This window comes from Phacochoerus africanus, chromosome 5 (assembly GCF_016906955.1).
Source record: "Phacochoerus africanus isolate WHEZ1 chromosome 5, ROS_Pafr_v1, whole genome shotgun sequence".
Lineage (NCBI taxonomy): Eukaryota > Metazoa > Chordata > Mammalia > Artiodactyla > Suidae > Phacochoerus > Phacochoerus africanus.
Window position 1 is genome coordinate 8234894 of NC_062548.1, and position 25129 is coordinate 8260022.

Consider the following 25129-nt stretch of genomic DNA (forward strand, 5'->3'; position numbering starts at 1 on the left):
AAAGGAATGGACACAGTGTTACCTTTTTCCAGAGGACAAACCATTTGTCCACTTTTTATATTTATTTATTTTTTTCTTTAGGGCTGCACCCTCAACAAACGGAAGTTCCCAGGCTAGGGGTCGAATCCGAGCTGCAGCTGCAGGCCTACATTACAGCCAGGTCCAAGATCCAAGCCAAGTCTGCGACCTACACAGCAGCTCATGGCAATGCCAGATCATTAACCCACTGAGCAAGGCAAGGGATCCAAACCCCCACCCTCATGGATACTACTGGGGTCCCGCTAAGTCACAATGGGAACTCCCTCCCCGCCTCTTTTTTGCTTTTTAGGGCTGCACCTGCGGCATGTGGAAGGTCCCTGGCTAGGGGGTGGAATCAAGAGCTGTAGCTTCTGGCCTACACCACAGCTCACAGCAACGCTGGATCCTCTACCCACTGATTGAGGCCAGGGATCAAACCTGTGTACTCTTGCATACTAGTCGGGTTCATTACTGCTGAGCTACAACAGGAACTCCCTCTCTCACTTTTTAAAAGTCCATTCTTACCTATGTGAGATGTGGCCTTTGTCAGTTACTAAATTATTCCACGGTCTCTCTCAACTGCCATATCCAATCAGTCGTTGAATCTTACCATTTTTACTTTCCGAATGGGTTCCATATCTGAGCCTTCTAGTTCAGTTCTGCCTCTCATTCTTTCTCTCCAGGATTGCATTATTTAGCCTCGATTAACCCACAGCCAGTCTCCTCATCTCTCTACCTCCCTCGCCTCTAGCTCAGTCTCTAACAGGTTTCTTTCTTTTCTCTTTTTCTTTTTTCTTTCTTTCTTTTTTTTTTTTTAGAGCCACACCTGCGGCATATGGAGATTCCCAGGCCTAGGGTCAAATCGGAGCTGTAGCTGCTGGCCAATACCACAGCCACAGCAATGCTGGACCCCAATGGCATCTGTGACCTACACCACAGCTCACAGCAATGCCAGATCCTTAATCCGCTGAGAAAGGCCAGGGATCGAACCTTCGTCCCCATGGATGCTAGTCAGACTCGTTAACCGCTGAGCCACGATAAGAACTCCAATCGCACGATTCTTGGTAGTATCTTTCCAAAATCGGTTCCTTCCCGCCTTCAAATCTTTCTGCGGCTTCCCATTGCCTCCAGGTTATCACTGGAATTACAGTCGCCTGCTCCAGCGGCTTCAAAGGTGTGGGAAGGCCGTCAACCTCCAGCACTTGGCTGCCTGGCTCTTTATGCTCACTTTTTGGTCCACGCATCAAATCAGAGCTCAGGTGCCAGCTTCTCCAGGAAGCCTTCCCCGACGAGAAGCCTTCTCCCGTGGCCCAGACACAGAACCCGAGTTCGACGCTTCTTTTAGGACAATCCACAACACTCGTGCTTTTCCTCCGTAACTGTCCCGCCCCTAACCCTGGCGCAAAGCATGAGGGGCGCGGAATAAACCCCGGTGTCGACCGACTGGGCTCTGAAACCCTTCGAGAGAGGCGCGGTATCCGGCGGTGTGCCTGGAGGGTCCCTCCCATAGGGGGGACTCGGGTACAAAGGAGCCTGGCGACTGCGAGCGTCCAGGATGGAAGAGCCTCTCGTGGTCCCCCGCGCGCTCCGGATCGGTCCCCGGGGACCCGCGACCATCGAGACGCACCGACCTCCCAGCGTCCTAGAGAGGAAGCGGAAAGGGCTCTTCCTTTACGCACCTGTCGGACAGCGTCCTTCGCCCACTTCCGGTCCGCCGCGGGCTCCGGCGAGCCCGGCGCAGGTGCGGGGCGATGTGGGGACCCTGGTGAGGGTGGCGGGGCGGAGGGGGCCAGGGCGCCGGGGCCTGCGTGTGAGGCCGCTGCGGGTCGTGGTGGAGGCCGTGGGGCGCACGCTGCGGCGGCGCATCTCCCCGGAGGTGCGTCCGTCGGCACCGAGGCCTGGCGGGTCCGGACCCTGGGGGCCGCCCCGCGCTAGGCTCAGGTAGGAGTGGGGCCGATCCCGCCCGGCCAGGGTTGGCTTAACGGAGGGGTGTCCACGAAACCCGGTATCTTGAACTGAAGCGGAACACCGAAAAGCGTAAGTGGTCATTTTAGAAAGAGCGGTAGAACCCTCATCTCAAGAATTTCCAGGGGACACTTTCTGTTTTTCACGGGCTGAGGGTGAAAGCTGAATGAGGAGCTTTCTCGACTAAAGGGAATCTGGTGGATTGAGATACACGGGTAAACGTTCGCACGATAATGCGATAAATGCAATAGTGAGGTGAATCAATGCAGTGGCTAGAAAGCCAGGAAAGAGAAATCTCCACTGATGTAAGCAGAGAAAACGAATAGACAAACAGAATAGATTTAAGAAGAGATAAATACACAGACACCAAATAGAACATTAAGCAGCAACTTGGACGTACCTGTTGCCAGTTTCTTATTTACTGCTTCATTTAAGGTGATCTCACCCCAGGGGTTCACTACAAGCCTCTCTCAACGCCCCCCCACCCCCATATGAGTACTTGAACCTGCATAAACTTTTTTCTCTTTTTGGCTTCCCATGTTTCTCATCTACACCATGTATCTGGGAGGCCAATCTTAGCCAACAGTCTAACCTCTTAGATCTTCAGTTTCTTCATTTAAAAAGGAGGGGAACTAGGGAGTTCCCGTTGTGACTTGGCAGGTTAAGAACCCAACTAGTATCCATGAGGATGGGGTTTGATCCCTGGCCTAGCTCAGTGGGTTAAGGATTCGGTGTTGCTCCAAGCTATGGCGTAGGTCACAGATGCCCTTGGGTTCTGGCATTGCTGTGGCTGTGGTGTAGGCCGGCAGCTGCAGCTCGGAATCAACCTGTAGCCTGGAAACTTCCATATTGCCACAGGTATGACCCTAAAAAGCAGGGAGAAAAAAAAAAAAAGGTAGGGGAGTGGTACTCACCCAACAGAAGGGTCTTAAGTATTAAATGAGAGTGTGTGATTACGGTGTTCTAAATGGTAAAGCCTACAAAAGGTAGAAATCTTTTGATCAGTTATAGTAATGGTGCATATATATTGCTTTGCTGTTTTTTTTAATTTTATTTTTATTTTTATTTTTTTTTAGGCTGAGCACACTGTCACATCCTAGCCACCAGCCAGTCTATGGGTTTTACCTCCAAAATATGTCTTGACTTTGCTTCTTTGCCAGCACCCTGATTGCAACCCCTGTCATCTCCTGCTTGGATCACGGTAAGTGTGGGTTTCCCTTCTTGACCCCTCTTACCTCTTCTCTCACTTTCCTAGCAAAGTGACCCTTAGAGAATGTGTATCTCCCCACTAAATAAGGACTAAGAGTAAAGCCCATAATGCTTCCTCTGTGCCCAGGCCCTGGATAATCTGGTTTCTACCTCCCTCTGAGTCCTGTCCCTCCCTCACTCTGCTGAAGCCACATCACACTTGGGCTTTTTTCTCAGCCTGCCCAGTCCTTTTTAGCCCAAAGCCTTTTTCTTTCCGGAATGCTCTTTGAATGACTGGCTCATTCTCATTCCTTCTGTGGGTCTTGGCCTAAGTGTCATTTCTTCAGCAAGGCCTTCTCCAAGGTGACTGTCCCCCGTTAACACTTTGTTTATTTTCTTTCTAGAAGCCCCCCCCCCCTTTTTGCTTACACTTGTTTTTTTTTTTTTTCTGTCTGCTGCACCAGTATGTGGGTTTCAAAGCAGAGCCTCTTTGTCTGTCTTGTCCTTGCTTGTATTTCTCATTTCTGTGGGCCAAGCGTAGCTATGTGTTTGAATATATATTTTCTTTCCTGTTGGAAGAGTAGCTCTGGTGACTGACCTAGTTGTAACCCATCTTACATTTTTCTATGACTGTACCGTTATCTCCCTCTTAACACTCTCCTGAGCTCTTTGTGGGTATAAGCTAAGTCCTACGCATTTCATCTTTATCCTACTTTTAGCAAATATCTACGGAGCTGGATTGGCATGGTTTTCAGGATATATCTTTCGTGTTTTGAAAATGCCTCCTTATCGTGTTTGCCAGCAGAATGTTCATTGATGTAGAGACAGAACTAAGATGAACTTGACCTTTTCCATGTCTTACTAATGCTGTTCTCATGGTCTGTCTGGTCTTCCCAGCAGACCCTCCGTCTTCCAGGAGGGAGCGTGAAGATGCTTAAAGAGCATCCAGGGATGGCGGAAGACCCTCAGCAGCAAATGGGTGTTCCCGTGGTAAAACTGGAGAAAGAGTTGCCGTGGGGCAGGGCGAGAGAGGACCCCAGTCCTGAAACCTTCCGCCTGCGATTTCGGCAGTTCCGCTACCAGGAAGCGGCTGGTCCCCAGGAAGCCCTGAGGGAACTCCAGGAGCTCTGTCGCCAGTGGCTGAGGCCTGAGCTGCACACCAAGGAGCAGATCCTGGAGCTGCTGGTGCTGGAGCAGTTCCTGACCATCCTGCCCCGGGAGTTCTACGCCTGGATGCGGGAGCACGGCCCGGAGAGCGGCAAGGCCCTGGTGGCCACGGTGGAGGACTTCACGGAGGGAGCGCTGGAGGCCAAGGCGGTGGGTGAGAAGGGGTGTCTGGGTCTTGTTCTGTTGGTACGGGAAGGGAAGCTCTCAAGCAAGGGGTGCGGAGAGGGAGACTCTCCTTCCTTCTCTGCCGCCAGAGTCCCCCAGGTACTTTTGGAGGGGAGGGCGGTGGCGTTTTCAGCAAGGACAGCTGTTCCCTGGGAAGAGGCGGGGCCGGTGGAAGGGTGGTCAGCTTTTTTTTTCTGGCTGCACCCGAGGCGTGTGGAAGTTCCCGGGCCAGGGGTTGGACCTGAGCCGCAGCCTCGACCCACACCACAGCTGTGGTAACGCCAGACCCTTAACCCAGTGCTCCAGGCCAGGGGTTGAACCAGCACTCCCACAGAGACAAGCTGGATCTTGAACTGGCTGCACCACAGCAGGAAATCCAGCTTCCGTTTTGGTCACCGGGGTGGAGGCCTGGTCGTCTTTCTCTTGGGCACCTCAGGCCCAAAGGAGGCAGTTGTGATTGATTTCCCAGCCTAGCAGCCTCCTCCGTCTTGGGCAGAGGTGCTCGGGGGAGTGCAGGGAGTTCCACTTGGTGACTCTTCTTCGCAGGAAGCCTTGTCTGGGACAGCACTGTTTCCGTGGCTGGCACGTTGGCTCAGGTGGCTCACATAGCGATTCTCTAGTGGAGTTCTGGGGATGCCAAGTGACTTTGCACCTCACATGCTTCCTTGGGGTTCTGGCCATGTCTCGGTCCCTTGCTGGTACAGTGTCCCGATTGCTCTTTGGGAAAGAGGCAGGAGCAGCGAACCTTGCTGTTTTATTTCAAGGTAACAATCTTCAGTTGAGCCTCCCGTTTCCCCCTGCAGTTACCCCTCACTTCTGGTATGATCCTAAGAGAGTTTTGTTTTTTTTCACTCCCTAGCAAGGAGCTTAAGTGTGGACCGGGGGAGTTCCTGTTGTGGCTCATTGGGTTACACACCTGACTAGTATCCTTGAGGACTCAGGTTCGATCCCTGGACTCACTCAGTGGGTTAAGGATCTGGCATTGTCGTGCGCTGTGGTGTAGGTTGCAGACAAGGCTCAGATCTGGCCTTGCTGTGTATGCTATGCTGCAGTTGCGGCCCTAAAAAGCAAAAGCAAAAAAAAAAAAAAAAGACGTGGGTACATAGAAGTTGCTTGGCACCTAATAAATTGAGTTTAGCTTCCTTTTCGCCTTCTCATTGATTGCTGGCGAAGAGCTGAGCCAGCTTGTCCTTTCTCTCCTCTGCAGCAAGAATGGGTCTCTCTGTAGGTTTTAATTCAGCTTCTTTGCTAACAGCCTTCCGCAGGCCTCATTCTGATGGATGTTGGGGACTCTTCTTAGGTTCCGTGCCATGCGCAGGGGGATCAGGAGGAGACGGCGCTTTGCAGAGGCCCTTGGGAACCAGGTGTCCACTTGGGGCCAGTGGAGGTCAAGCCCGAGTGGGGGATGCCCCGTGGGGAAGGCGTTCAAGGCCTTGACCAAGGCACGGAGGAGCAGCTCAACCAGAACCCTGGAGATGGGATGCAGGCCTTCCAGGAGCAGGGTAAGATGCACACAGGAAGGGGAGAAGGGCACAGAAACCCGTGCCTTGTGCCCTGCCCCCTCCCTGTTCCTTTACAAACCCCGCAGCTGATAAGCTGAGTTCCGTGCGGGTGTACTTCCGGGTTTTCCTGGCTACATCCTTGACTTCAGCAGGAAGCAGATGAAGTGAAGTTGTTTTCTCTACTGCGATCCCTCGATGTCTGCGGGGAGAATCTAGAATCCTGCTCCCTTATCATTTCTTCTCCTTTCCCTCTCGTCCCTTTTAGAAACTGCCAGGAACTATGTCGCTGACACATAGGGTGTTTTTTTTTTTTTTTTTTAAGTAGGCAGATAAACCACATCCCTGAGGGTACGTGTGACTTTATCATGTTCCTGAATCTCAAAGTGTGTGAGGCTAGGGAGCGAGAATGGCCCTGGAGGGACAGAGCGTGACTTCCCAGCTGGGAGCAGGGGCGGGTACAGCCACCCCACCTGTCAGGCAGTAGACGCCTGTCACGGAGCTGCCTGCAGGCCGGCGCTGACCCTGCTCTGCGTTTATTTTCCCTGCTCAGCTCTGCCAGGTGTTCAGGCTGGTCTGGGCCTCCCTGCAGTGAGCACCAGGGACCAGGAGATGGCAGCGGGGTTCCTGACGGCCGGATCCCAGGTGAGCTGTGACTCTGCCCTTCAGGGGTCACCGTGTTGCTAGGATGGGGCTCCCCTTCCCCAGATTTCTCCGCGCAGCAGGGCACCATCCGCAGAGTTAAGTCCTTCTGCCTCGTTCTCGTGGATGTGACGGCGTTGTCTTCTCCACTTGACTGTCGTTAGTTATTAATTTGGATTGAGCCTTGTGTGTTAGGGTCCAAGCATAAGGCTCAGTGTGTTCCTTTGCATCCCTCTTTGTTTTTCTTACTTTGTTTTTGCTTTTTTTTAAATTTTGGTCGACTCAGTGTTACTGTGAGAATGGTGAGTAGGAAGGCATTATTGATGGAAACCCATGGGCCTGGTCTGGGCCGTGGTGGGTGGCCAGAAGGTCAGAAACCCTGGGTGGATAGATAGCCTTTTGGATGTTTCTGCTGCTGCTGTTCTTCTGGACCCCATCCTCCCCCCACGTCAGCAGCAATGACGCTGACTCGGCTTGGGGCTCCCAGGAGCCCTGAGAGGGGGTCTCTTTGGCCCCTCCTGTGGCCACGCCAGGAGACCTGGCCTTGTCAGCACTTCTTGGGAGGTCACCAGGGCACGGACTGGACGCCCTTGCCATGGTGTAAATCTCTTCCACGGATGCCCAGGGTTACCCGAAAGTGGGGGATGTCCAACGTGGCACTTTTCTGAAGGGACTGGAGTCTGGAAGTGAGGAATTCCTTATAGAAGAAAAGACGTCCTTTGGCAGAAAAAGAAAGTCAGGTTTGGTGTCACCGAAGCACTGTTGGGGCGGGGTCTGATGCCCGCGCCCTTGCCTGTGTCTGTTTTCCAAGAACGAGGTTTGGAGGAGATGAAGCGTGGCAGCAGCGTTGTTGAGCTTGGTCAGACCCTCTCCTTCCGCAGTCACGAACCACAGCACCTCCGTGTTGACGTGGCTTCGCTCTAAAGGCGGGGCCTGCTCAAACGTTCACGCCCCTCTGACGGAAATCAGTGCCGGGGGCGGGGGTCATAGCCGCGCCCAGGCTCCATCACACGTGAGGATTGGCGGGGGGTGCTGGAAGCCGGGAAACCGGATCCTGCGCTTGCTGGGTGCCGGCTCAGCGGCTGCGGCAGACACTCAGAAGTACGAGCCCGTCGCCTGTTTGTCATTAGACTGTTGCTCGGGAGGCCATCTAGGGACCCTGCTTCCTTCTGGCTTCTCGCTCTGTTCTCCCCGTGTCCCTCTGCTCCTACTTTGGGGTCATCTCTTTATCCATGGCCATCTCCTGTGCGCTTGCAGGGGCTGGGCCCGTTCAAAGACATGGCCCTGGCTTTTCCCGAGGAGGAGTGGAGGCACGTGGCGCCAGCGCAGATAGACTGCTTTGGGGAGTACGTGGATTCCCAGGCCTGTGGGGTCTCACCTCCAGGTAAGACCGGTTCTGTCCCAAAAGTAAGAAACTCTGTGTGTGTGTGTGTGTGTGGTGTGTGTGTGTGTGTGTATTTATTTATTTATTTTTGGCTTTTTAGGCCTGTACCCACAGCATGTGGAGGTTCCCAGGCTAGGGGTCCAATTGGAGCTGCAGCCGCTGGCCTACACCACAGCCATAGCAACGCGGGATCCGAGCCGCGTCTGCGATCTGCACCACAGCTCATGGCAACGCTGGATCCTTGACCCACTGAGTGAGGCCAGGGATTGAACCCGCAACCTCATGGTTCCTAATTGGATTCGTTTCTGCTGTGTCACGACAGGAACGCCAAGAAACAGTATTTTGAAAGCTCTAGGTCCAGGTTCTTGCCCTCACCCCAGATTTTAGAACTGGACGCCACGGATAAAGGAAGGGGATTTCATGGCAGACAGTAAACGGGCGTGAGGAAGGCGCGTGGACCCTGGCATGTGAGGAGCTGGTGGGGTGCTCTCCTGTGTCAGAAGAGGAGTGGACAAAGGGGCAGGCGACACAAGGTGTTGTCGGGGCTGTGATGTCATCAGTTCTGTGTTGGGGCAGGACTGATGCCCGTGAGACCTGGGAGCCCATGAGTGTGTGTGTGTGTGGAGAGGGGCAGGAGGCTGCTCAGTAGGATCCCGTAGTTGGGAGGGGTTGCTGTAGGCCCCTGTCCCGGGAAGCAGCCCTGGCTGGGCTGTCTCAGGTGGCAGCTGGCTGTTCCCTGTGGTTAGAGCTGGGGGGACTGGGCCATCCATGCCGCACAGGAAAGGAGCTCACGGAGGAGGAGCAGCAGGAGGAAACGTGGGGGTGGGGAGAGGGCCAGGGACATGCAGGTGAGGCTCGGTGGGGACAGCCTGGGACGCCGGCATGCGGAGCCGCGGAACAGCTCTGTGGGCTGCAGGGGGTGAGCAGTGGGGAGGGAGAGGACCGTGGCTGGGAGCAGCTCTCTCCTGTGTTCCCTCTGATTCTCTTCCTCCTCCTTTCATAACTTCTTTGTTAGTTGTGTGCTGACAGCTCATCTGTACCGATGTCACCCGGTCTTATCTTCACATATATTGGAAGATGAGGAAAAGTATCTTACAGTCAATTTGTGAACAGCACGGGTTTGAACTGTGCTTGTACCTGGATTTTTTTTTCCAACAGTCAGTATCACAGTCTTACATGATGGGTTGAGTCCTTGGATACCAAGGGGCGAGTTTAAAGTTATACCCAGATTTGTGGGAGTTCCCTGGTGGTCTAGGGGATAGGACTCAGTCGTTTCACTATGCCAGCCTGGGTTCAGTCCTTGGTCTGGGAACTACACATGAAGCTGCTGCACACCTCAGCCAAAAAAGAGTATACTCGGGTTTTTGACTGTGCAGGCTCAGCACCTGCAACCCCTGCACTGTCCTCGGGTCAGCTATGCTTCCTTCAGGACGTGGGAACCCATCCTGGCTCCAGCCCTTACTAACGGTGACCTCGGGCGGGCATCTTACGTGGCCTTTTCAGGTCTCAGTTTTTTATAGGATGTTACCCCATCAGGAGGGATCCTGCTCCCCTGACCTCTGTGTGTGCAGAGCCAGCTCTGGCTTCTCTGCTCACTGGACGCTGATCCCAGCCGGGGGCTCCACCCTTGTGATGTCGTCTAATGAGTTCCCAGAGGTCCCACCTCCTAATAGCAGCCCCCGGGGGTCAGAGCTTCAACCTGTGAGCTTGGGAGGGAGCACAAACATTCAGTCCCTGAGGATGGAACGGACAGTCTGGCTTTAGAGTCAGAGGAAGTGAAATGTGTCGAGGTCGGTTGCGTGCGGAGCTGCTGCAGCATCCGTCTCTATCTCCTTTGTCCCGTAGGCGTTGGGAGCGGGGAAAAGGAGCCCAAGACCCAGCTGGCCGACCTCAAGGGCGCCCTGGCTCGGGTGCCGTCAGAGCGGTTTGGGGAAGCCGCGCTCCAGAGCCCGGAGCTCGGAAGGACCTGCGAGCAGGAGGCCGGAGGCTCGGTGGGCAGCACGCTGGGGCCACCGCCTCCCCCCCACGGTGTCGCACCCCTGCCCCGTGACCTCAAGACCCCCAGCGCCTTCTGGAAGCCCTTCCAGTGCCCGGAGTGTGGAAAAGGCTTCAGTCGGAGCTCCAACCTTGTCAGACACCAGCGGACGCACGAGGAGGAGAAGTCGTTCGGCTGCGTGGAGTGCGGGAAGGGCTTCACGCTGCGAGAGTACCTCACCAAGCACCAGCGCACCCACCTGGGGAAGCGGCCCTACGTGTGCGGCCAGTGCTGGAAGAGCTTCAGCCAGCGCCACCACCTGGAGGTGCACCAGCGCAGCCACACCGGGGAGAAGCCCTACCAGTGCGGGGACTGCTGGAAGAGCTTCAGCCGCCGGCAGCACCTTCAGGTGCACCGGCGGACCCACACGGGCGAGAAGCCCTACACCTGCGAGTGCGGCAAGAGCTTCAGCCGCAACGCCAACCTGGCCGTGCACCGGCGCGCCCACACCGGCGAGAAGCCCTACGGCTGCCAGGTGTGCGGGAAGCGCTTCAGCAAGGGCGAGCGGCTGGTCAGGCACCAGCGGATCCACACGGGCGAGAAGCCCTACTGCTGCCCCGCCTGCGGGCGCAGCTTCAACCAGCGGTCCATCCTCAATCGGCACCAGAAGACCCAGCACCGCCAGGAGACCCCGGGCCAGTGAGCCTGCCCCGCCGAGCCGGCCTCCTTGCCCCCCAGCGGGCCTGCAGCGGCCGGGGCCTTCCGGGGAGACCTGGCGGAGGGCTGGGGCGCGAGGACTGTTGCGCAGGGAGGCCCTCTGATCCCTTCTCCTTCCATTTGTTCCCAGACGCAGGGGAAGGCGAGGCCTGGTTTGCCCGAGCTGCCGGGAGCACACGGAGCGCGGCGGCTGCGTCTCCCGCCTCCCACCCAGGGGCGCCTGCACCTTCTCTCACCACCCCTGGGAAGCGGCCACACGGGGTTCGGTTCAGGCGGGGTTTCTCCCCTTCCGTGGGTGTTCGTGTCCACCTGCAGCAGCTCGGAGCTCACTTTTCTGAGGGCCCAGGCCTGGCACGACCCTAGTTCAGGCTCTGTCTCCCTTCCTCCCCTCAATTCTCTCTTCCATTTTGGGAATATTTATTGACTCTCCTCCGTGTGCCTGGTGCTGGGAGTGCAGTGAACGAGACGGGCGAGCCCTTGTTCCCCGGAGCTTGTGATCGGGTGCTGGAAGCACCCCCGTTAGTAGCCCAGAGCCTCGGGGTGAGGGCGAGGGGACGTGAGGGGACGTCCTGCCCCGCCTGCCCGGTGCCCCGTCTCCCCTCCCAGTGGGGGTCGCTCAGGCAGTCTCCTTCATTTAACTCTATGTGTAGCCCCCCGTGTGTCTAACCTTTGACCCTGCGGTTTCCCCACTCTGTTTTTCCTTGTATGATAGAAGCTGTCCACACATCTGTTAGGAAATTAATATTTTGCTGTTAATTACTGAATAAACGTGAGAGTATTTTAAAATACCCAGTTCTGTAGAGATGTCCTTAAAGGAGCCTGAAAGATGAACGAGTAGTAATAGCCTGTATTTGATGGCGCTTCACGGAGTATAAAACCCTCATCCCTGTTTGCTCGTTTGACTCATTCCACAAGCATTTATTGAGGCCCGACAGTGCCGGGGACTCTTCTAGGTGCTTGGGGTACATCGCTGAGTAAGACGGGGGAAGTCCTTGTCCTTGGGGAGCGTATGATTCAGTGAATGTGTTTGAGCTTCAGGACCCCCCAAGGGGGCACCTGGGGACGCTCCCAGCCAGGAGGCCTCTGGACCTGCGTCCGAGCCTGCAGCTCAGTCCTCTCAGCTTCTAGCCCTGACATGCATTCGCCACCACCTACCTCGTGTTCCTGAGTAACCTCTATCCTTGGTGCATCTCGATCCTTGTCACCCCCAGAGGCTCCTGGGGTCCTTGGGGCCACCTGGACACATGAGACGGTAGCAGGCTGTCTTGCCTGAGTGCCAATTTAGGAAGGATGTTTGTGGGTGTGCAAAAGAAGACTTTTTTTTAAAAAAAATGAGAACATGCAGTATTTGTGACTGTGTTTAAGCTCTCTCATATTATTTTGCCATCGTTAAAGGGTTTCCTTTCTCTCAGACCTTCTGGAAGCTGCGTAACTAGCCTGGACTGTGCTGCGAGGCTCGTCGTAATACTGTGCCTTCGGACGCTGGCCGCTGGGTGAGGTGGTCTTCTGACAGGACTGTGAGTTAGTCTGTCTCTTGACTGTGTTGGTAACTGCAAGATGTGTCTCGTCTCATGGTGCCCCTTAATTTTCTCTCCCTGGGGTCCCCCCCTCCCCATTTTCCACGGTAAATGAGATACACAGTAACGATGCCTCTAATGCAGAGAGTTGCATTCTTCTGTCCACTTTGAACCACGCTACTTTATCAGGCCTTTCTTGGCAGATAATCGTGGTGTTTACTTTTGATTTAGCAAACGGCCCCCGGCCCTTCTGTTGTCCCCACGAGGCGGCGCTAACCAGGGCGTTGGGAGCCGTCCACCCTGCGACGCTGGGCTGCAGCCACTTCTCAGCAGCGTCGAGGTCAGATGCAGCATCAGCTCTTTCTCGCCTCACTCCCCAGACAAGCTGGGCCAGGCTTCCGGCCCCTTGGCAGCCAGACCCGGTGAAAGGCGTCTCCTTAGCCTCTAGCTTCTGGTCGGAAGGACGTGGGAGCTGACCTGATCTGAGTTTGGCCTTTTCTCGGGGAGCTGTCTTCCAGAGCCAGGTGGAGCGTGAGGCCACCAGGGGCTAGGCGTTGCTCATCAGTGGTCCTCTCTGGATTCGCTGATCACACACTGGCTTTTCAGCCCGTTAGGATCCTTGCGAGGAGCTTCTGTGAGAGTCAGGCCTTGCTGTCTTTCCCACATGGGCTCCCCTCTCTGCTGCGAGACTAAAGCTTAGGGACCGTTCCTCAAAAGAGCCTCAAAAGAAAAATGTCCCCATGGAATTGGAGAAGCATTATTTTTGATACCTATTTAAATGTCAGATATTGTTTTCTGTATTTTTCTATTTAGAAATGTTTTATAACAAAATTTCAAAACGTATAAATGAATCTGCATGTGTTCATTATTCAGCTTTAACCATAATGTTGTCACAGCCTGTCTTGTTTCATCGCTACCTCATCTTCCTTTTTATTTTCTTCCCCAACCAAAGTATGTTGAAGCAAATCCCAGGTGGTGTTTACAGAGATTTTAGTGTACACTTTTAAATGGTAAGGGCTCTTAAAAAGAAAAAATCAAAATGTGGAGCTCAGCAGGTTAAGAACCCGACTAGTATCGGTGAGGATGTGGATTCTGTCCCTGGCCTTGCTCTGTGGATTAAGGATCTGGCGTTGCTGCAAGCTGCCGCGTAGGTTGCAGATGCGGCTTGAATCTGGCGTTGCTGTGGTGAAGGCCGGCGGCTGCAGCTCTGATTCGACTTCTAGCCTGGGACCTTCCGTGTGCTGCAGGTGTGGTCCTAAAAAGGAAAAAAAAAAGCAAACATCGAAACCACAGTACTGTATGGTTCCTAAAAAAAAATTGAACAATTTCTTAATTCCCAATGAATGTTTGGAAAAAAAAAAACCACCTAACTTTTAAAAAGCTTCTTTAATGTCAAGGTGAGAGCCATACGTCATAACTTGTCCTTTGTCTCCTAATAGTCTATAGTTTTTATCTTTTTTCCCCCTTGAAGGTCATTCACTGAAACAACTGGGTAATTCATCCTGTAGGATTTCTCGTGTTGTGAATTTCAGCGTGTGCACACTCATGGCATTCTTTAACACAGTTCTCCGAGGAACTCAACACTTAAGGTGTAAGGGCTGTAGCCAGATGGATATTTCATGTTTTGGCAAGAACGCGTTATGGATGGTGGCATGTTCGCTTCTCATGGTGAGATGTCAGGAGGCTGAATCCACTCATCTCATTAATTGTGTGGAAATGCCTCGTTCGTGAGCGGGCATGCCTCTGTGAGAGACTTCCTCTCGCTGTCAGCGCCAGGTCACGGAGAAAGGAGGTGCTGGATTCCTCCTTCCCTTGATTTCCTCATCTTTACTCTAATGTTCTGGTTACTTCGCTGCCCACGGCAGTGATCAGGCAGTGTTATTTTTCAGTCAGAACATGCGTTCCTGGTTTAAACCAGTCCACAGTGGTTCCTGTTCTCATTGATGCTCAAATCCTTTCGCCTTTGGCCGGTGAAGCCTCTTCAGATTGGCTCCTGATTCCTTAGGACAGAACCCTGATCTTCTCTGGTAGCTTCTTTGCTCGCTGCTGTGACGGTGTGTTTGTTACAAGCTCCTCTGGTGCATTTCCCGTCCCTTTTGGGAGTGAAAGGAAGGGCTGTTGATTGCATCAGGACAGTGGTGTGAACGGGGACTCCAGGCACCCAGGGCCACTTGGTCACTGTGTTTTTAGCCCTCACCGTGTGTGATTGTGTGTGCATGGTTCCCTCACGCAGGGGTAACGTGCACACTCAGGGCCCGGCTGCGTGTCCCATGCTGTTGGGACGGGGAGGAAGGCTGCCACTGCCCGGGGCTCTGACCTTTGTCAGAGAAACCCCTTTTTACTCCTGGCTGTGGCCAGAACCCAGGAACCTTTCCGCTCCAGGCCTGTCCTGGGCAGCTCATGCGTTCAAAGATTGCTTCTGAAAGTGTCTGCCAGGGTGAATGCTATCTGCAGGCTGATGAAGTATGCTCAGAGACTTCCAGTACCTGTTTTTATCCCGTCCTGGGGAAGAGCAGAAGAACCTTTGTTTCTTAACAGATGAGCTGGTTTCAAGCCCCGTCCCTCTCCCCACCGCAGCGCGAGCTGACGTTACTCACTGGGGCGGGCGGGCGGGCAGGCGGGGAAGGGCACCGGCCAAACCTGGTTCCTCAGGGTCTGTTTGCTCTTTCATCTCTGCCCGAGTTCCCCAACTTCGGCACTGCTCTCGCTTTGTGCCAGGGAAATCTTTGTCTTGGAAGCTGTCCAGCTGTTTTGCATGTTGTGGGCTGTGTAGCAGGACCCTTGGCATCCTAGATGCCAGCTGCAACAAGCAGAAGTGTTTCCAGACCTCGCCCGCGTCCCCTGGCGGCAGCACTGATCCAAGCTGAGGGCCCATGCCCTTAGTGTTCACGCTAAGAGCGGAAGCAAACTAGATGGTTTAGCTATTGAATGAAAGGGCTGGGCGTCCAAGGATGGGGGTTCCTGGCTGCTCACCCGGAAGAGCCCTGGCCTTGCAGAAAACAAAGGATTTTTCCTAGAGATCCCACGGGTTACGTGCAGCAACGCCAAGCAGAGCTGAGAGCTGTTGAAGCAGAATCTCAGGACAGGCAGCCTCAGTGGCCCCCATGCAGGGAGCCTGGCCGCTCGCTTTGGGTCCTAGCAGGCAGGCACCTGCCGAGAAGCCTCCGAGTCATCTCCTTCCCCAGTCTGCATGTGTGGAGTGGGGTCTTTTAAGCCCAGGCAGCCAGGTCCAGCTCTGTCTCTCTCCATGATAAGGTCTTGGGGAGCACAGGGGACATCACGCTTGGACTGATGAAAGCCCTGGATTTCTATCTCTTCCCCAGCCGGAAGGCTGTCCCGAGGGGGCCTCAGGAGGGAAGACTGCCGTGGCAGGTTGCCCTGGTGGCCCCCCGGTCTGACAGTCCTCGGCAGCTGCTGTCCCCTCAACTGCAGTTCTATCAAATTCACTTAGAAATTCCACAAGTCATGGGCAAAATAAAAATCATAAAATAATAAAAAAAAAGAAATTCCACAAGTCACAGAAATACACTCGGGCTTCTTACAATTCCGTATCCCTATCTTGCCTTTTGTTTTTTCTTTATTCTCTCTGTGAAGCGCATATTTCTAGAGTTGGGTTTTGTCCAACCCATGCTCTGGATTGACACCTTCCCATGAAAATTACCGCGGACGTTTGCCGCCAAGTGGGGAGGGCGGGCCGTCGTCTTCCTTGCGGGGGCCGCTGGGAATTTAAACCGCTGGGCGAGGGAGGGTGGAAGGGGTCAGGCGATGGTGGTGGTGTGCCGAGAAGCCCAGGGACTCAGGAGAAGCAGCTTGGAAGAGCCCCATAGGTTCCAGCACAAGGGCAGCCGTCCCTGCCACGCTCACCAGTCACAGTGCTGTCGTCTTAAGTTGCCAGAGAGCAGGAAGTGCAGCCTTGGCAAGAGCTCGCTTCATGCGGCTTCCCCTCCCAGTTAAAGAGTGAGGTGTAGCTGCTTTTAGGTGTAGCCACGTCCAGAAGCTCTTTGAGTTTCCTGCCGTCTCCACGGCTGTGCAGAGCTTGAGGAAAAGCCGCTCTCTAGCATCTCGGTGTTTCATCGACTCCTGGGAGGGGCCGAGCGTGTTCTGTGAACAGGAGGAGCAGAATGAAGCGTCAGCTGTTGGGTGTCGAGAGCTGGTTTTCTCCAGTGTTTCTCTGAGTGCCTGCTGCGGAGACTGAGGCGCTCATGGAAAGAATGGAGAAGAAGGGGTGGAAAAACCAACAGTGAACACTGTGTGGCCATCGCGCCAGTGGAGCAGTGGAGTGGAATGCAGGGTTCAGTTGTCTCTAGACATCTAGCACACGGTAAAAACGGCCTCTCACCTCTCTGGACAGAGATCGTTTTGCAAAATATCGGTCCTGTGATGCCCAGATAGCCATTTGGAAAAAGATAAAAGTAGATTCATTTGTCACCGTGTTCCCGAATAAACTTCAAGTGACCGAGGCATCTGGATGTTAAAAAAGATGAACGTATGCAAGCACTAGAAGAGAGTGTGGACGAATTCATCTAAAACCTGGGTTTGGGAGAAGGCTTCTAAAGTATGCTTTCAAATGCAGATGCAAGAAAAAAGATCAGTGAGTTCCTTCAGAAAAAATGAAACACTTCTGAATGGCCAGATCAGCAAAGACCAAGGACAGATTGGGAGAAATAATTGCAGCATCAGGCAGAGGTCTGCTATTCCTCCTATTCCAAGAACTTAAAGTTTCTTTCTTTTTTCTTTTTCTTTTTTTAAATCAAAAATCCTATGGAAAACTTGAATTTATAAAAAGAGATAAAAATGGCTCTTAAATGAAAAGGTGTTTACCCTCACTCATAATGAAATCAATGTCTGGTGTTCCCATTGCGGCTCAGTGGACGTGAACCCAACTAGCGTCCTTGAAGACGTGGGTGCGATCCCTGGCCTTGGTCAGTGGGATATGTATCTGGCGTTGCTGTGAGCTGTGGTGTGGGTTGCAGATGTGGCTCAGATCTGGTGTGGCTGGCTGTGGCTGTGGCTGTGGCTGGCAGCTGCAGGTCTGATTAGATCTCTAGCCTGGGAACTTGCATATGTTGCAGGTGCCACCCTAAAAGGACAAAAAAAAAAAAAGAAAAACCTAGTAGAACTACACAGAGATATTATTTCTTTACTCATCAGATTGGTCAAAATTCAAGACTGGCAATACAACTCTTGATGAGCTGGTGAGGAGACAGGAATTCTTAGGCACTGCTGATGGTATGCAGAATGGTACAGCCTCGTGTGAAGGGGAATTCAGCCATGTCTAACAAAACTATGAATTTGCTCTGAAGACACACCTGTATGATACGAAAATACATATGCACAAGGTTACTCATTGCAGCATTCCTCATAGCTGCAAAAAATATCAGAAACTGCCTAAACATCCACAACAATTGATTGGAGAACCTGTGGCACATCCACTTGATGGAGTATTATCCAGCTGAAAAAAAGGACGTTATTGGAGCAGTTGACAAAGTAGAAATACGAAAAAAAAAAACAAAAAAACGGAAATATGGATCTAATTTTTTTTTCTTTTTATGGCCACACCTGCGGCATATGGAAGTTCCCAGGCTAAAGTCGAATTGGAGCTGAAGCTGCCCGCCTACACCACAGCCACAGCCACACCGGATCCGAGCCTCATCTTCGAACTATACCACAGCTTTCGGCAACGCTGGATCCTTAACCCACTGAGCGAGGCCAGGGATCGAACCCTCATCATTACAGATACTATGTCATGTTCTTAACCCACTGATCCCCAACGGGAGCTCCCTGAAATATGGATCTAGAGTAAATTATTGTGTCAATCTTCAAGCACTAATGTTGATAACTGCTGTGGTTATGTAAGAGAATATCCCTATTCTTAGGAAGTACTGAAGTATTTAGGGATAAAGGACCAATTTGTGTGTGTGTGTGTGTGTGTGTGTGTGTGTGTGTGTAGAGAGAGAGGTAGGGGGAGAGGGGAGGGGAGAGGGAGATGGGGAGGGAAAGAAAGGCAGAGAGAAGACAGGAAATGGGGTAAAAAAGTTAATTGAAGTAAAGGATTTATGACTATTTCTTACTGCAACATTTTTTGTAAGCTTGAAATTACTTTCATATAAAAATTTCAATGTTAAAAAAATGTAACAGGATTTCCTAGTTCGTCGGGGAGGAAAAGGGTTCCAGGTCCTAGTCAGATAATTCCCCGAGGTGGGAGTGGGCGGGTGAGGCAGCTGTGATGAGATGTGCCAGTTTAACCAGGCTGGTCGTGCCCCGGAGCTGCAGACTTAGGCCCATTCTGTTTGTACTTCGTGCAGGGTCGGCCAGAGCTCGCTCACGGTGAAGCTTTGATTCAAGGCAAGTCCCATTTCTCAGTGTTGGTCTTCACCCTGGGCCTTGGTGGTGTGTTGGTGTCGCCAGCCCTTAGGCTGGTTGGTTGGTCCGGGCTTTGTGATCTCTGTAGGTGCTCAGGTGCTCTCACCGATGTTGCACCTCGTGCCCCCGATTAGAGACTGTTTTTCATAATTGTCTTGTTTTAGGCCCTTGTTTCAGTAAACGTCTTTTGCAGTTAACGCATGTTCTGATTAATGCATGTATGCAGATGCCCTCGTGGGCATTCAGCCTCACAGTGCTTTGGAATTATTTCGCAATTTATGATTTATGATTTACTTGGTACTCAGGACAGACCTCTAAAATGGCCCAACGTGTAGTTTCATAAATGAAATCTGGAGGGGTAAGTGGTTGGCGCAGCAGTGTGTTAAAAGGGAGCAGTTAGTCTAAGTTGAGAATTGTTGACTGTGGGGTAGCGGAAGGGCTAGATGTGGGGCATCAGTTCAGAAGGCAGGACGGGATTGCAGGTCCTGTTGTTTGTCTTCTTAAATTCAGCTGATAAGCTGGGCATTAGGTACCCGGAAGCATTGGCGCCACACGTCTAGGGTGTGATCGAGTTTATGTACCACCTGGTGACTGGGGGGCGGGGGGTGCGTCTGGAAGCTCCCCCAACACCAGGCCTTAGAGAAGCCTCGGAGGAGCTCAGCTCCAGGCCACATCAGTCCCTTCACCTGCTGTTACGTGGGCAGGAGCTGTTACACCTGGAGGCCTGCAGAGCTCCAGCACCCACACCTCAAATGTGCCCCAGACACCTCTCTGTAAATCCCACCCGCACGGATCACAGGTCTGCGTCGAAGTCCTTTACTACGCGCATGACACCCCGAATGCGCCCGATCTCGTCTGGGTTGAAGTACTTTATATTCCAGGAAACTTGGGAGCAGCGGGGCCCGTGTGGCTAGCGCATGTGGGGTTTGACTCTGGAAGATGGTTTTCTCCTGGAACAGTGGCATCTGTTCAGAGGGGTCCGTGCGGGGGGATCTGGATGTGCTCCGGCCCATTGTCTTAGCACGTTCCCTTGCCTTCCGTGACACTGCCGGGGGGACGGCTGCCCCTGGGCGGCGCTCAGCGCTGCGCGAGATCAGCTCTCCCAGCCTGCCCGTGTGTTACTGACAGCTCACTAGAGGTGGGGTTGGCACGTCCCTGTCATACTTCATGATCCTAGTGAAAACTCTCCAGGATATTCCAGGTTGAGGTTTTGTCCTGCGTGTGGTTAGATCGATTAGACAAGGGGGCCGCCAGACGAGAGGTGGTTGTAATGCTTCGGCAGCCTAACAAGCAAACCAAAACCTCAGCCCGGGAATGCCTTGTTGACTGAAAAAAAAAAAAAAAAAAGCCAGCAAATGTGAAAGTCGTGAGTTAAGTTTATTGGGGGCAAAATGAGGGTCATTGCCCAGGAGACAGTCTCTCAGGAGGACCCGAGGAACTGCTCCAAGGAGCATGTGTGTGGTTTTAGTGAACAGGGATACGTGCAGGGAAGCACGCGTTTTGGCAGGAGGTTGCAGCTGGTCACGAGGAGCAGAGGTCTCCTCGAAGACATGAGAAGATGCAAGAAGTTGGGCTCATAGAATCTGAAAACACCGAACTGTCCGAAGGCCCGTCGTGCATTTTCCCCCAGAGCACAAGGAGCCTTGTTCCCAGTCTCCACCCTGAACTTTCAGGGTGTGTTGAAGTCCCTGCAGTGGCTGCTGACTTCATTCCTGTAGAACCAGATGGCGAGCTGCAGGTTTTAGTTGGCAGCCTCAAGGTTAAAAAAAACCAAGGGACAACGAGTCACAAGCAGCCAACTTGGTTTTCCTGCGCAGGGAAGACTTAAGCAATAGCCAATCAAGTCTTTTCCTCACTTAGCTTCCTTGTCTCTGTAAACATCTGGCCTCTACTTCCTGTGGCTGGAATGCCACTGACCACTTCCCGGTTGGTGCTGCCTGATTGGAATGGTTTTTGCTCAAATAAACGTGAACTTTTTCATATGCCTCAGTTTATCTTTCCTCAATGCTTTTCAACAGAGATTCTGAAGACCTTACATCAGAATCATCTGGGGAATTTGTTTAACGTGTTTGGGGCTGGAGCAGTTTTCACTGGGACCTAGGAACCTTCATTTTACCCAGCCCTTTGGGTGATGGGCTAGTGCGCAAGAAAATCTTGAGGGTTGCTGTATCATTGCATGGGTCACTGTGGCTTCACCAGAGCACACACTGACGTGGTGGAACAAATCCTGCAGACTCCCCCCACCCGCCCAAAGCAGATACGGGAGCATCCTACAAACAGCAGGGCTTCGTCTTCACAGCCAAGTGCTGTCTCACTGCTTTCAGCTGGGAGCGATGACGCATGAATCCCTTCAGCGACGCAGCATGGTTACCCTGATTTCTCACTAGAAAAAGACTTTGGTTTTGATTTTACTTTTCGGAGGGGTCAGAAATTCATTTACTGCTGTGTCTCCGCACTCGGCACAGTGCCCAGCTTCACGAAGGCGCTTGATGAAGATTGCTTCAATAAACACGTTTCTTTTGCATTGGTCCCCTACCAGCTCCTCCGCCTGGGGTCCCCTCCCTAAGTTTCTTGGTTGCCACTGCTCCGCTCCACCTTCGTGTCCCATAACTGGGGGGGCAGACGAAGCCCTCTCCTTTGGCCACCCCAGGAGTGCAGCTCCACGGAAAAGGCTTGAATTCTGTTGCAGGTGAGGTTGGGCTTATCCAGGACCAGGCGCCGGGTTGGGAGTGGAGAGCCCAGCGAAGCCAGTGCGAGGGGCCTGGGAGAGTGGAGGGTGGCAGAGGACGCAGCGGGAACGCTTTAACCCAAGCACGTGTGTAACTTGTTCTGCGATCTGTGACAGTAAAGTGTATCTTTAACAACCTCCTTCTGCGTGAATGGCTGTCTCTGTCCTTCAGGCCTGTGGAGGACTCAGCCGGTTGAGGGTGTCGATGTGGAGACCGCTGGAATGATGTAGGGGAGTTTGGCAAAGAGCAGAGCCTCCGTGACTGACTCAGCATCAGGAGCAGGTTCGACAGAAGATTGGACCGGATTGTAGATGATCGGGAACCTCAAGGAAAAAAAGCAAGCAAACCAACACCAAAACACCAACAACTTCCCTTTCACTTTCTTTTGAATGAGATGTTGTTTTTCTCTTATTTTATCTTGGCTTCCCAGTACAGTATCTCCGCGTGAAATTCTTTTTGTGCTTGATGGAGGTAAAGGAATGTCCTGATTCGTTGCAGGAAAAGGAAGATAAGGGGGAGGACACCTGGGAGGGAAGATCAGGTGCAGGCCATCCGTGACCCGGTTGTCACTTTGTTGGGAGAGGCCATCACAAGGGGCATGTGTCCTTTGTTATGCAGAGATGGCAGAAATCTCATCTTTCTCACTCCCTGTATCTTTTCTCACTTTTGTTGTTTAGAATGGAACCTAGAGTTCCCCCCCCCCCTTCTTCCCTTTTATTTGGCTGTGGTGTGCAGTGGCTTGATGTAGAATCTCAGTTCCCAGACCAGGGATTGAACCCGGGCTGCAGTGGTGAAGGCACCAAATCCTAACCACTAGACCGCCAGGGAGCTCTCTCTTTTCTCACTTTTAGTATCTACTTCCCAACTACCTTCCTACCCAAAATACAAGGGGGGCTGATTCTGGGAATCACCTACAGGGAGATCCATCCCGCTGCTACAGCTCGTAGAGACCAGATGGTCGGAATGGTTCAGTCCATACAGAAAACCCTGACACTGTATCTTAGCATGGGCTTCTTCCTCCATATGTATCACATTCTTGCATTTCGTTTTTCCTCCCTGACTCACGAGCAGAGCTCCCCAAAAAGCAATGAGTATAGCCCCGCACTGGAGACTGATAACGAAGATGTGCCGATTTCCACTGAAGGTCTTTTCTAGACATGCCAGTTGGTTCTCCACCCTCGAATTTGGCTCCTCAGTCTAACCCTCCCTGTTGATGTATTTTGGCCACGTCCACCTTTTAATTTGGATGTGGTGACATTGGGACACTTGTGTACTGTTGATGGGAATGGAGAATAATGGCTGCAGCCACTAGGAGCGACAGTGTGGTGGTTTCTCAGAAAATTAAAAACGGGATTCCTCTGTAAGCCAATAATTCCACTTCTGGGTATGTGCCTAATAGCATGAAAACCCGGGACTCAAAGAGACATTTGTACACCCATGTTTACAGCTGTATCATTTGTAATAGTCAGAAGCGGAAGTAACTAAGTGTTCGTCAAGAGTTGGTTGGGTGGAGGCAGGAGATGGGGTTTGTCCGTACAGGGGAATACGGTTCACCCCTCAAAGGGCAGGAGATCCTGCCATGCTACGGCCCTGGATGAACCTTGAAGACTGTGCTGAGTGAAAGAGAAGCACAGGTACTGCAAGGATCCACTTTTATAAGAGGTACCTCGGGTGGCCAAATTCATAGAGGCAGAAAGTAGACTAGTGATGGCCAGGGGTCTGGAGCAGAGCCAATGGGGACTTACTGTTTCACAGGTACCGAGTTTGAGTTTTGCAAAATGAAGGGAGCTGTGGAGGGCTGGTGGTGTTGGTAGCTCAACACTGTGGACATACTTCTTGCCATTGGACTGGGCGCTTTAAATGAGAAGACAGTGCATTTGATGTATTTTCTACAATTAAAAGACTAAGAATGTGCATCGCCTTTATCAACTCGGAGAATCATCGCTACACTGGTGACAGCAATTTCAGTGACCTAGTGGGGAAAAGCCAGATTCCAGCCTGTGAATCTCTCCCTTGAATTTTTTTTTTTTTTTCTTTTTAGGCCTGCACTGTGGCATATGGAGGTTCCCAGGCTAGGGGTCGAATCAGAGCTACAGCTGCAGGCCTACGCCACAGCCACGGCAGTGCCAGATCCGAGCCTTGTCTGTGACCTACACCACGGCTCACGGCAATGCCGGTTCCTTAACCCACTGAGCAAGGCCAGGGATCGAACTTGCAACCTCATGGTTCCTGGTCAGATTCATTTCCGCTGCCCCATGACCGGAACGCCCTCTCCCTTAAATTCTAACTCATGCGTACAACTACTTGGAGTTTGAATGGACATCTCAAACTGTCACACCCAAAGCGAAACTCTTTGTTCTTCCTCTCCCATCGAAACCCGACAGCCAAAGCCCCAGCAAATCCTGTCAGCTCTGCTTTCGAAACGCACTGGGAATCTGGCAGCTTCTCCCTCCCTCCAGCATCTTCGCCCTTGGACTGTGTTAGACGCCTTCTAATTAACCCCCCTGCTTCTCTTCTTTCCTCTCTATAGTTTATTCACCCTATAAGAATCAGGTAATCTTTAAAAAATATAAATAAGATGATTTCACTTTTCTGTTCAGAACTTTTCCAAAGGCTTCCCCTCTCAGAGTAAAAGCAAAAGCCCTCACTTAGCTGGAGGGCTAGTTCTTTCTGGAGCACGTTGGCCCACCTGCCAAGAATGCCCCCACTCTGGGGCTGTGCTCTTGTTGTTCCCTTTGCCTAGAACCTACTTTCTTAAAATCTTCACATACCTTCTCTCTCTCTCCAAGTGAGTTTCTGTCTTGAGAGACCTTCCCTAATTATCTGTGATGGTTCAAGGACATGTCTGCGGATTCTCTGACGTTTTTCCCATCAAAAGAGAGTCAAATTCCTCTCCCCTTGAATATCGTCTGGCCGTAGCGACTCACTTCTAACCAAAAAACCATGAAGGCCGGGATGCTGTGTTAGTCGTGAGGTTATGAAAGGCTGTCCTGGGGATGCCTGCCCTTGGCACAGAGCCGGCATGCTGCGAGGAAGCCCCCGCCACACCGACAGGCCACACCTGAAGGTATTCTAGCAACAGCCCTTAGCTGTGGTCCCTGCTGACAGCCAGAATCAGCTGGCAAGACGTGTGAGTGAGGAATCCCTCCAGATAACTCCAGCCCAAGCGCTGGAGGTTAAGGCAGAGTCGGGGGGAGAAAGGCTGTCAAGTGTGCTTTCTTCATGTTTGCTGACGGCATCCCCATCGGCATCATTATCTATGGTGATGTTCTCGCTGAGTCATTGTTTTAAACCAGGTGCTAGCGCTGGGGGCAGCTTCCAGGAGGGCTGGGACACCTGTCTCCAGGGCCAGGTGCAACCCAGAATGTGGGGGTGGCAGCTGAGGAGGTGGGGGTGCAGCAGAGGTGTTTGGAAACTGGGATGCCCGAGGGTTCAGGATGTGAGGGGGACCGTGGGGGCATCTCTTTGGCACAGGCTGTCAGCATAGGTCGCAGCGCCCCGAGTTCACCTTTTCACATGACCACGCTCCGGAAGGCCTGCGGCTGAAGCTGACTGCCTTGTGTTTACGTGGGTCTGTCTTTAGGGGAGCGCTCATTCCGCTAGGGGTGCGTGGCAGCCGGGGGGGGGGGGGCAGGAAGGTTCCGACTTGCAGGTTGCTTCCAGAGCAAGGCGAGGATTCCCTGGCCTTGGCGACAACCCCGGACAGTGAGGTCTCTGTCCCTCCCACCCTCTGCCTCTGGAGCCTGTCCCTGGGGTTCGTGCCCTGCCTGACACAGAGCTGCTGGGGGGGAGCTCCGCTG

The 25129-nt window shown here is 52.8% G+C and overlaps 1 protein-coding gene across 5 annotated transcripts; it reads left to right on the forward strand.

Annotated features, from left to right (window-relative positions):
* Positions 1-1685: 1685 nt before the first annotated feature.
* Positions 1686-13049, forward strand: ZSCAN25 (zinc finger and SCAN domain containing 25). 5 transcript variants are annotated; one of them, XM_047779597.1, is made up of 7 exons: positions 1686-1759; positions 3060-3184; positions 4072-4488; positions 5804-6005; positions 6556-6647; positions 7902-8028; positions 9874-11508. In XM_047779597.1, exons 3-7 carry the CDS (start codon positions 4102-4104, stop codon positions 10704-10706), a joined length of 1641 nt encoding a protein of 546 aa, XP_047635553.1. In that variant the 5' UTR covers positions 1686-1759; positions 3060-3184; positions 4072-4101; the 3' UTR covers positions 10707-11508. The 5 variants fall into 5 exon arrangements, with proteins under 5 accessions (XP_047635553.1, XP_047635552.1, XP_047635551.1 ...); XM_047779596.1 differs by lacking the exon at positions 1686-1759 and adding an exon at positions 1811-2055 and having other exon boundaries at positions 4069-4488; XM_047779595.1 differs by lacking the exon at positions 1686-1759 and adding an exon at positions 1811-2055.
* Positions 13050-25129: the final 12080 nt, after the last annotated feature.